The following is a 12,791-nucleotide window of genomic DNA, read 5'->3' as shown; positions in this document are numbered from 1 at the left end:
TCCATTTAAAATTGTCTTTATTTCAGTCATTTTAAGCAGAAACCTCTCACAGCAGTTGGGATAAGCAGGCTGTTATACCATTACACTGTTACATTCAATTGCAGAGATACATCTCACTTCATACAAATATAAGCAAAAGGTGTGTTTGTGGTGAGGTTTTTCAAGGAACATTTCTTAAATGTCTCAGTGTGCCAAGTACACCGATCTGCACTTTTTGCATCAGAAGGCCAACTAGGAACACAGCACATCTCGCTCGTGGATCACAGGGGGAATTAAACCTTTGTGTCGTGACAAACCTTACCTGACAGAAAAGCACATTCAATTTGCTTGAGGAATCCAACTGTTCACCTATATTCAGTATTGTCATGGGCGGGGGTCCTTAATTGCACAAAGGTACAGAGCACTACTTCTTGGATTATTTAAACTTAAAACTTAACTGAGCACTAGCCTCGTATCTTCACTCTTAAAATATCTGAGGCACAAGTATGTGTGTGTACTTGTTTTATTCATAATTTGTCTTGGGATACCAAATGTATTTCTAGTTCAGGTCAGTCAACAAAATTGGTGACCTCATTTCAAAACATCCAGTGATCCATTTTTCATTAAATGGCAATATCGAATGTTAAAAGGAACATAAAAACAAACATGCACACAATTGTACAGTTTTCATAAATGTCTATTTCATTATTTGTGGGTAGCGCATTAAACAGTTAAATACATTTAAATAATGTTTAAGTGACTGCACTAATGCAGAATTTTAACTAGATGGGTAACCAATTTAACTAGAAACCAGCTAACAAGTAACTGTCTAAATACTTCAAATACAGCTCTTGTTCTAGGTCATCCTTCCTGGAAAAAAGCCTGCTGGTCACATTGGAAATACATTTTAAGGCCAAATTCTTCTGATATCCCTTCTCTGCAGCAGTTTCTTCACCTTTTTAAGCCTCCAATTCCAGGCCAAGACCAAGTTTATGGCCACCAGCATTGATGCTCTTTCCATCTATCAGGGCGGACAGTGTAAGCTTCACACCTGTAAGATTTTTAAGAAGCATGTTTACAACACAGTAGCTTTCATGCAACTTAACCTCTGTCATCACAAGTCCCAGTTATAGCTCTCTTTTTATACAATTACTTTCCTCCAAAGATTTTTAGAGGAGTATACATTTACCCATGAAATCTACTGAAAGTCAGTCACATGAAGAAAGTGTTATGATTTTTGTAAACAGTTATAATGTCAATATACGAAGTCTCTAATTGCTAAATACGCAAGAGTTCTCTTTCCTGCATTAAGACATGAAAACGAGGAGGAAATCTGTGCATAGACAGACACTCCTACCTATAAAGGGATGGAATGAAACTAGATTTTTCAAATAAGGAACTAACCAATGGTACTATGGCCTTAACAGGTGCTTTTATACTGAAGTGAAACAAGTTACAGTCTGGAGGGTTTCTTTACTAAATATGAAGAGCAGGAAGTGTGGGATTTTGACAATTAATGATAATTTGAAGACCTGCTATCATTCAACGTAGTATGACTGGACAAAGCAGTGCCAAAAAAGAAGACATGCTTTGCCTAGCCTAAAGCTAAGCTGTCAAACATAATGCAGTCCATTCTTGCACAGATCAGTGAGGAATACAATATATTAATACCGTTAGATAAAATGGAGTTTGTCTTGCTTAGATAAAGGTTTGATGAATGATTGAAGCTACAGTAAAATACCTACTTGGCCTTCAAAGAAAAAAATATTCTGAAGGAAAAAAAATGCATACAAATGCAGAGACCTCAATTATTTTCTTTAGGATGCATAGAAGATATATATGTGATATAATTCACATGATAGCTCGTACCTGGCCTCAGGGTCTGGGTATAACCCACTCCAATTAGACTAGAATTGTTCACCTTTGCCTAAAAAAAAAAAAAAAAAAAAAAAGCAACTGAAATGTTTAAACTGATTAGTTATTTGTTACCATTCAGAATCTAAAATAACTATGGCAACACTGCCGTTATCAGTTTAACCAAATGTTGTCTGTTCTTTCAGTACAGTGTTTCCTGAACTCTCTCCTTCCAGCTACGCCCTCGTCCTTCAACTTACAGCTGCAGCAGTAACATATTTTGAAGCAATAACATATATTAAGAGCAGAAGGGATGTAAGGGTAGGAAGAAATGTTACTGAAACACAATTTCATAGGTAAACTTCACCACTTCCCCTTTTTCAGCAGGCCAGAGATATTTACCACCAGTCTCCTAAAAAATGCCACATCAGAGGACTCCTCCATGTTCGTATTACATAGGAATTAGGATCCTGTCAGTCACTCAGCAAACATTTTGTAATCTCATCATAAACAATATGTACAAAATTATTTCACTTTGCATCACTTCTTCAACAGAATGATTCCAACTTTGTAACATACAGCAAACTTTGCTGCTTGTCAACTTTTAACCAGTACTGCTAGAGTTCTAACCATGAGAATGTCACGGAGCTCCCCAAAAACTAGTTTAAAAAAATTCTGTGAACTTACAGAACCAGACACAACCTTTTTTTTTTTAATTGTGTTTTTGTAAGTACAGTAGGATCTCCAACATAAGCACATTTGACAGTCAGATTCTATGAGACTTTGCTGTAAGCAACATGACAGAATTTAAATACTGTTGGTTTAATTAAAATTGCCTGGACTGTAAGAGTAATTCCTACAAGGCCTCCCAGCCTATTTTGTACTAATAACACAGGGATTCACAGCAACTGAAAATACACTGTATTTTGCACAACCCTTCAGGTTACAGCCATACTTACTGAAAGAGAAGCAGTGGAATCCAACTTGTATTTAGCTGCAATGCCAAAACGAGTGCTGTTGCTACCTGCTGTCCAAGCCAGGTTTATAGCAGTTTCAAGATTGTCACTCACTTTTTGGTAAATTGACCCACCAAATTCAGAACCATCATTGCTGCACAAATTAAGAAAAAAGTTAGTTTCCTATTTGCATATTCCACTTTTTTTTTTTATCTCTTTTGGGTTTTTTTTTTACTACTTCAGATTTTTATTCAAATAAGAATTTCAAAAGTTTGAGTTGTTTCACATTTTTTGAAAAGGGGAGGTGAACGAAGGCTTCAGGGCAAAATTAAACGGCGGTAATTCATGGAAATAAAAAGGTATTTCAGAGTGCTACAGATAATTCTCATGTTAATTGCCAAAAAACAGTCCTTGAACAAAACTCCACATCACATCCTTACAAAACTGACCAATATGTGTTATATGGTTACAAAATGGGCCTTCTGAATTTATGATTATTGAATATGTGAAACTCCTAGAGAACTGAATGACCTCCCAAAAATCTGTCACAATGTTTTACATTAGTAAATTGAAACTGAATTCTTACAGCCCGGACTCTAAAGTATTTTATAGTTTTCTCCTATATTCCTCAATTTCCATGTATTCAGAGTGATAAAATCCCCATGCTTTCCCTTCAAAAGCAAAACTTTTAACTATCTAAACACACTAGAACTCCACCAATTTTATTAATTTTGATTGAAAATATCATGGCTTTCAATAAATTTTGATCAGATTGCTCTGGAGTAAGATCTAAAGGCGGGAAGTCTGAAGAAAGATGTCTTACACTTATTTACACTGTTTCATGCACAAGCAAGATGAACCTCCACAAAAAGCCCAGAAGCAATGCTCTAGTCTTACTCTAGAAACTACTACAGCAGTAATGCAACACTAATTAGTACCTCTAACAAATCTACTGCCCTTAAATTGCAATCTGATACAACTCAATATAATGGGATAGCCAGAAAAAGCATTATTATCAGTTCTGCATAACTGAAGTACTGCACTTTCAATTTACACGTATTTACTTCAGTATTTGGCAAGCTGTACCACATGTGCTGGAAGTGCTAACCAGTCACAGGCATTTACTGTTTTGAAAAAGAGAGATACAAAGTATTGTTTACATTTATTTAGAGTTTCCTATTGAAAAATGCACCCAATTAACAGCCTTGTAAGCACCTCTTGATATTTCAAGCATTTGCATTTTGACTAGAAGGAAACGTAAAGTAAGCCTGCTTCTGGAAAGCTGGAGAAGTTTTCAGTACTTACACATTAGTGTGCAGTTGGAAGTCTCCAGTCTTGTAACCCACAGAGAAATTATTTCTTGTCAATTTTGATTTGGCACTATCAAAAGTCATCTGATAACCAGCAAGCCAGCCTTCATAACCAAAGACAGCTGAACCATGGACTGCAGGCCCGGCAAAATCAAAGTCAACATCACAGCCTAGGTTTATGCATTCACGTTTATAAGTTGACTTAATTTTACCACTTTTCTTTCTGAAACAGAGGAAAGAGTTATGTTAAGACAAGCATACGTGATCTTCCTCAATGACCTGCCAAATTCAAGCCCTATGACTCTACACAATGTATCTAAATGTCTTGCACATGCATCCCCTGGACCAGGCAAAAGTACAGCCAGCCCATTCAAAGCACCCAGGGCTATGGCAAACAGGCATTTTCTGATGAATGTAGCAGCAGTTTCATGTTTCCTGCAATCTTCCAGTATTTCTATCCCAGAAAATATGCAAAGTTGTGAAATGTGCAATACTAACCCCATAGTGATGTCACGGTAAAGAGCAGAAGCCTTTAGCATTGGGATTTGCTAAGCTGGATCAACAGCAAACCATACAAAAAGCTCTGTCAACACCACAGGCCAGATCAATGGACCATGGTGCTGTTACTGCCCAAGTAAGGTAAAAACGTTAACAATTCTTACCCTGTATTTGGTGAGAAAGTTGTATCAAATGTCAACTTCAAGCCTTTGGCAAGCTAATTGAAGGGGGGAGAAGATAAGATAAAGCTATAAATTCAGTTCTTACACAGAGGTAAAACAAATAAATATTTTCCTAATCTATTACCTGATCTTCAATGGCAATTTCTGTTCCCAGAGTGTTATCTGTGTTCCATTTTTCTGTGAAAGTCAGACCATACTCAGCCCACTTGTATTTGGTCTCCAAGCTCCCATTCACTTTTCCAGTGTCTGTGTTCGATGAACCAGATGTTGTGAATTCCTAAAAAGCACAGAAGATAATAATAAGGTAATCCTAAAAGCATTACACAGTGTTTCCTTCAGCAGGCATTAAGATCTGGTTATTATATGGAAAAAAAAAATTACAATCAGTAGATAACTTGCAGGGGAGAAGGGAGAACAGCACAGCCAAGAAGAATTAATGACTCGTGCCCTCATGAAGGCCTCCCCACAATCCCCATCTCAACTGCAGTACTCCTGCCACTATTACAAAATGTACAGGGTGGCAAATTAACTCCAAAGCAAGACAGTAACCACCATAAGGACTCTCCTCTAAAGCAGCAACAAGTTCCTGAAATGTAAGGCTCAGTTTGATACTTCCAGTGAGCAACTTAAAAATCAAACTAAGAACACTATTAGGCACATATTATAACTCCAGTAAAATTCTTTTATGAATCACATATGTATTTTCATTACTCTTGTCAACCATCCCTGAAGACAGTGTGCAACTGTAAAATGTCACAGAATAGCATCATTTTTCAAACTGGACATGGGGTGGGTGGTTTGGTTTCTTGTTTGGGTTGGGGTTTTAACTGTTTTTCAAAGAGTTCTTAGTCTGCCCAATGCACTAGCCTTTCCCACCAGCCATAGGCACACCTTCTACTAACACCTATAAAATTCCTATTGTCCCAGCACTTTGTTTCAATGACACACAGAAATAACGTTTGAAGTGGGAGTTTAGCAAACAAGCTGGGTTTATAGTATGGTATGATCTGACCTGGAATTCTTGAAAGTAACTTAGAAATCAATAGTATCACTCTCATTTCTTTATTAAAGGAAGTAATCATTGATATCTCTCACTATTTGGATTCTCACAAAGAACAGAATGAACAGTTTCTGTGTACCACTATTCAAAACTGAAAGTAATTAGAAGTGGAAGCCAGGTTTGCAAATACCTTTTAAAGAGCTCTTTCCAGTGAAGTATTATTGCCCTTATGATTTAAGAAGTCCATTATTTCAACTTTTAAAACATCTAAACAAACATTTTGATCTCTGTCTTCCTCCATACACAACATTATTTTCAAACAAACGTCTCACACTCACCTTCCCCAGAAGGAAACACAGATTTGAAATCGCAAGCCCTTAGGCACTCTTACAGCAAAAGCCCCAAGAGCATAAAACAAACATTGCTGAGACTGTTCTTTAATGGTGGCTGACCAAATCAGACCACATCCAAGACATTTACTTGTGTGATGTTAGTAACCCACTACACCATACACAGTTGCATAATTCTACTAGGTCTATTTCTTGGCAAGGGACAAGAACTACACAAATACCTTCAGCTTTAACTTCTTGCTTTGTGCTATTCCTACCTCACAGAGTCTATGTGAGTGTAGCCATTTGGGCAACAGCTTCAGGAGAAACAAATTTTATGATCTTATATCTGCTTTAAAACATCTGTAGGACATATATGCCAGCAGTTTCTCCTCCTGGGAAGGATGGCTTATAACTGATACAGGATTCATATTAGGCTTGGATTTTTCAGAGAGTTTTACCAGCATAACTGGTAGTCCTCCAAAGAAACAAGCTACAGTAAGAACAACTAGCTCTGTAATAGGGCTCTTGCAAACTGTGTTTCAGTTGGCATACAGATTTCTAGAAAAAACAGCATATAACCATGAACTTTGTTTCTAACAGTAAGTTACACTGCTCAGGCTCCAGTTATGGGGAGAAAAAAAAATCTACCATTATATCATGCAAAGTCTGCTCTAGAAATAGATAAAAATCACAGGGGGCACTGTGCATGACTGAGACATCTTGCATGGAGCACTACTGAAGCACTTAAGTACCTAGAGGAGCCAAAGATTCAACATGCTTATTGAATGCCAGCTACTTCAGAGGAGAACCAAGATGCCAGAAATTTCCACCAAACAGTACCACAAGGTACTTCAGAAATAAATTCTGTATACTGTTATTGGTATATTAAAATCATTTATTTGTTCACCTTCACATGTAAGACCAGGGACAATTAATAAGCCCTTGTATTATAAAAAGACTACTAAACAAGGCAATATTCCTGATACATTCAGAACTTTAGGGGCTTCTGAAATTATTTAACACCAGATATTTATCATTCATATAACCTATAAAATACTTAACAGCATCCGAAATGTGCCCCTTTTAACTAAGTATCAGAACATAGCTAGAAAAAAAATATAATAAAAGTTACTTAAACTCACCACTCCGCTTGCAGATTTTGTTTTCACATCCAGTTTCACCAACCCAAAGCCTTAATAAACAGAAGTCAAAGTTACATGGTTAACGAAGGCCCTGCAAATTTTTCAATAACCTGATCTTTCAGGCAGATTCAACAGTGTCCTACATATGTTCATTTATATACATAAACAGCTATAGACTGACTATATAAACAGCCATAGACTGACTTCAGTGACATTCAACTTACAGATGCCACAGCAGGTAAAGGAGGCCTCTCCAAACCAAGGTAGGGAAGTGCCTCTCGGTTCTATGTGAGTATATTTAACTACCAAATGATGCTTCCAAAAGGAAAAACATTATTTTCTGTCCCTGGAATTGAACCGTTTTTATATAATAGTCAATGCCTTTTAAAGAGCTATCCCAACCCATAAAACACCTGTTTCTGCACCAAGACAAAATATCTCAAAATAAAATACTGTAAAAACAAAGTCACTGGGAAATACACAACCAATGGAAATGTAATGTAAGTAGGTTTTGTGAAAGTGTCAATTCACACTGTTATCCAGAGAGGCGAGCAACAGTCTTAGTGAAAAAACCGCCACATTTCCAAAGACCAGAAAGAAACAGCACTGTGACAAAGAATGATTTAACTATGCAGCTATCTGGTATTAAAGCATTTTAAGATATGGCAGGATTCTTTAGCCATTCCTCTTTCTAATCCAAAAAAGGCTACATTAGACTGGTATATAACCCTTTCTATATCAACAAATGTTGTGGCACAGACAGACCAGTAAACAAAGTGCTCCTAAGTTAAACTATACTTGCTGCTTGCATTCTTGCATACTTGTACACCTCTGACATTTATGTGGCTCAAGCAGTAAGACTTAACAGCCTTCACATCAAAACAACCCACAAAAAGCCTTCAACAATCTGTTAGTTGGTGGTAGAGATAAAAAACACACCACACCTTCCTCCTCCCCAAAAACAATGGCATTTGATCATTCAATTTTCCATAGAGACTTAAAAAAGGCAATTCACTGTTGCAACTCAAACACCACTTATAAAAGGTACTATTCTTACCATATCCTTTATTGAAGATATCTCTGGCAGGTTTGCCAAGGTCTACGTATGATGGAGGAATCGCCATTGGAGCTGAAAGGTAAAGGACTAATTAATAATGAACTTCCTGCCACTGCACACATGAAAAAATGCTACCACAATTCTTTCAATATAGTCTTTAAGGCAGATTCATCTACATACAGACAATTAATAGATATAATTATATATTTAAAATTAATACATATGATACTACAGTATTCTGTGAAACACAGATTTTCACTGAAGGTCACTGTGAACATGAGATATTTTCTCAGCTTATGCAGAAAAGAGGCATTACAGAGAAAAGGCATTACAAGACCACACAGTTCCTAATTTTTCAGGTAGATTTCTCCGTACGTCTTTCATTACCACAAATTAACTAATAACTCACATTGCCAGAGTTTGCATAGTTACTGCCAAAAATCTGAACACTAGAAATCTAAAAACCTGTAATGCAGACAGTTATTCCCTGAAGTTCTACAAAGCCAAAGTTGACACATGCTTATGAAAACTACTTGAAAGTACCCATAAGGTTTTAGTTTTGAAAACGTAGAAAGAGAGCATATCTGCTCTCCAACATCATTTTTGCCACATATTTTACATGGCAGACATACCATTTTAAAAAGAAGATCTAATGCCATTAACCAGCAATCAATCTAATAACATGTCAGAGCTTACATGTGGGAAGCTGTCCTGTTAGTTTAAAACATCCAAGTAGGAGGAGTGTGGGGTCTGGGAGAAAAGATCTCTTTACAAGTGCCTTTCTCTTTAACCCTGCTGTTAAAGAACCTGCCACTGCAGATGAGCTATGGCCCAGCTCTCTGGCCCCATGGACAGAGGCTAAGGTCTCACCCAGGCCCGTATCGCTCTCCTCCCTGGGAGCACACACTCTTATCTGTACTTCCTTGAAAGACTGTTTTCCCATGATTTCAACAGCAAGAGGCTGCTGTCACAGAGGCCCACAATTTAAAAGTTGTGAAATATAGGAAACAGAGCATATTAGTAACTCCCCCCCATACTGTGAAAAGGGGGAAAATGAACCTAACTAGACAAGGCTATGAAAAGGCTAAACACATGCAAACAAAAAATCTTATCTTCTCAAACGGATTGGTCACATTTGTTTAGCTGAGAGACTCAGATTAACATAATTGACTTTTTATCTTCCTTTTGTGTGGTGATTTTTTTTCTTTTTAAGTAAATGAAAAAACTGTCTTTAGAACTTGAAAAATAACCATGGCAGTGTTCTCACATGTTAACTTCCAAACCCTAATTACACCTGCCATATACAGCCAAATTTTATTAACTTTTTAATTAAAAAAAACCCCGAACTACTTTAGCAATCAATGGGAAGGCAGAAGACTGTTCCTTATTTTTCTACAATTCATAATGCAGATTTCCAGAGTACCCTACTTCAGCTCCCTACTGCCCTAAGGGTATAATTTCAACCTCCTCGGAGAAACAATACTTACACTCAGTTTCACACACATACACACAAATTCAGAAAAACTTCTTTAGCAAAGATGTCTAAACCCTACAACCAGGTCACTATATCAAGACATCTATTGCTTGCTCAAAAAGAAGTCTGATTTTCCATATGAAAATGGCCTAAAGCATCTGAAGTTTAAGGAAGTTAAACCCGAATTAAAGTCTATAGAAGAACAGACCCTAATCCCAGTGACAAGTCATTAAATGGTTCCTATTATTTTTTCCATTAAAAAAAGCAGCTGACAGACCAATTACAAGGGAGTGTGAGAACTCTCGCCTGCAAAGTTCTGTTCTACAGTACCTGTACAATTCAGCAGTTTAACATATTATAGACAAGGTTGAGCCACACATTTCCTCTAATGAACAGATCTCACCTCTAACTAGCATTGCCAGAAAAATAATTATTTCTAGTTTTGGAGTTTTATATTACCCTTTACCACAGACATGCTTTTACAGTATAAATAAACAAGCTTTTCCCTTTTGTTTCCGATGTTTCCAAACTGACTAGACAAGCAGTACAGACAAGAGATTTATGCTAAGCAGAAATGTCCTGAGAAGTTAACAAGACTTTTATCTGTGTCAAAATTTAGAGTATTATTACAGTAAAAAGGATGTTATCATTTTATCTGGCCTAGTTAAGCATCCTTACCACTGCAGGGAAACCAGCCAATATTTGTCAGACATTCCAGTCTACAGATACAAATTTTGTAATAAAACTTTGAAAGAGAGTACAACTGTCACACTGCTGCTCTAATACTATACTGTAACACTGACCGGGATGGATGAGGACAAAAAAGGAAACCAAGAGTTAAGTTTGGATATACTAAACGTCTGATAAACCAGTGTCACTATCAGAACGCTCATTAAATGAAAAAAGGGCCATTTAAAAATCAGTCCTGTGTCCTTTAATGTTTGATAGGTTTGCAAATTCTTATAATCACGAGTAATTTTTTTCAACCCTATTTTGAAGCATCTTTCACTTAGAAACTACTAATTAGAAGTCACTAAACAATAAGCATCATTTAACAACTAGAGATTTGTTGTAAAAACTGTAAAATAACCGACTTGAAGTACAGAATACACTTGAGCCAAGTGAGAGCTCCACCCTAATCTTTTTTTCATGCCACCGTGATGAAAAAAGTTTAATTAATCTGTTACTCGGTAGCCACAATCATGCTATTTTTTCTGCGATAAAAAGGAAAAAAAAATCACCCCAAGAACAGAAAAAGGCATTAACATTATTGGGATTACTACATCACAGTTTTCCTTAGAAGCAGTAGTTCAAAACTCTCAAGCTCTACAATTAAAAAATGACACAGACCTCTATTAGGATTTCTAACAATTGTAAGATCTCAAGATATTCAAGACCAAACTATAAAACATATCAGCCTATAATACTTTTAAAAAAAGCGTGTACTCACCAATTTAAAAGCCAACAACTACGCCGAAATTATCCCAGTATCCCAATAAATAGCAACAGAAGAATTGAGGTTATTTAAAAACTAATTTGTTAAAATACATCGGACACACGGTGACCTTCAGGCTTACTGATACAACAGAGAGCTTAAAAAAAGCCACCTCCTTACCCTTGCATTAACCCTCTCCCTACTCACAGACCGGAGGTGGACACGCAAGCCTAATATTGGCCAGACCAATGTAGAAACTATAAGGACAAGATGTGGAAATGGCCTGCAGGCTCAGGAAGCGAGGCGGGGGCAGTAAAGCAGCGCCTCCCGGAGAGGAAGGGCAGCGAAGGGAGAGCGGGGATGCGGCCGCAGCCCGGGCAGGGCCGGGCCGAGCGGCGGCCCCAGGCCGAGCGCCAGGCGCGCCGCCCGCCCCGCCGCAAGGTGAACCGACCCGCTCGGCGCGGCCATCTTGGGCATCCCGGCCTGACCCTTCCGCCCGCCGCGCCCCGCGCAACCCAGCCCGGCCGCGAGACCGCGGGGACAGCGGCCACGGAGAGCCCTCCGCCCGCCCCGCGAACCCGGGAGCGCTGGGACGAGCCCGCGGCCCCGCCACCCCGGGCCCACGAGGCCCCAGACCCGCTCGCCGCCAGGCGAGCCCCGCCCGCCCCCCCACCCTTGCTCCGCGGGGCTTGTCTCGGCCGGGGCCGGCACCTGCGTGTCGCGGGTCGGCGGCGGAGCAGGGCTCAGGCCGGTCAGGGGCGGGCAGAGTCGTGCGGCAGGCCGCGCTGCTGCAGCCGCGGACAGTGGAGGGCGAACTGAAGGAGACACCGATCCGCCCGCCCGCCGCTGCCGCCGCGCAGGACCCCGGCGCGCCGGGGCCGCCCATCCCGCCGCCTGCCCCGCCCGCCGCGCCACACCACCACCCGCCCCGCGGGAGGCGCCGGCGCCCGCGGCCCAGAGCCCGGCAGCGGCGGCAGGCGCCGCAGCCCCGAGCCAGAAGCCGGACGGCGGCGCCGCGGCCGGGCAGGCGCTCGGGCGGGCAGCCCCGGCGGCGGCGGGGGCCTACGGGAGGGCGGGGCCGCTGCGCGCAGGGCGGGCGGAGGGGCTGGGGCCGCCCGCGGGGAAGGAGGGGCTCCACAGCGGCCGTAGCGGCCACACCCGGGAACCTTCCGCCTGGGGCCTGCAGGGCACTGTTCTCCTCTCCTTGGGGATGGGCGGCCCTCGGCTGCACACAGAGCAGGATCCGGGCGCCGCCGCCCTTCCTGGGAGATTACTGGTCACCCTGTCGGGGCCCACCCGCCTCCCGCCCTGGCACGCGGACTGGAGAAGCCCTGGAGCTGCGGCCAGGCCCCGGGGGCCTTTGTGCAGATGGCGCTTGCCGGGCGCAGCCCTTGCTCCTCACAGCCCCCAGGAGCCCTTTCCTTCTCCAGGGAACAGCGCCCACGGAGCACTGGGCGATGAGGCAGTGCCCAGCATCGCTCCGCAGCGCTGCTCGCCTTGGCTGTCCCGCTGCCGCTGAACGCATCGCACCTCACGTGCTCTGCTGCTGCTGCTGCCCGAAGGCCACGGACA

The 12,791-nt window shown here is 41.0% G+C and overlaps 1 protein-coding gene across 1 annotated transcript; it reads right to left on the bottom strand.

Moving 5' to 3' along the window:
- On the bottom strand, positions 1 to 12,113 carry VDAC2 (voltage dependent anion channel 2). Its single transcript, XM_053948791.1, is given in 11 exon segments — positions 1 to 915; positions 917 to 961; positions 963 to 1,030; positions 1,849 to 1,906; positions 2,793 to 2,943; positions 4,095 to 4,322; positions 4,762 to 4,814; positions 4,904 to 5,056; positions 7,254 to 7,303; positions 8,311 to 8,382; positions 11,931 to 12,113. Coding segments are annotated over 11 exon segments (1,128 nt in total). The 5' UTR covers positions 12,106 to 12,113; the 3' UTR covers positions 1 to 840.
- Between the last annotated feature and the right edge of the window lie 678 nt (positions 12,114 to 12,791).

Source organism: Vidua chalybeata, chromosome 8 (assembly GCF_026979565.1).
Source record: "Vidua chalybeata isolate OUT-0048 chromosome 8, bVidCha1 merged haplotype, whole genome shotgun sequence".
Taxonomy (NCBI): domain Eukaryota; kingdom Metazoa; phylum Chordata; class Aves; order Passeriformes; family Viduidae; genus Vidua; species Vidua chalybeata.
The sequence above is the reverse complement of the archived record's forward strand: the minus strand, read 5'-3'. Positions and strand labels throughout refer to the sequence as shown.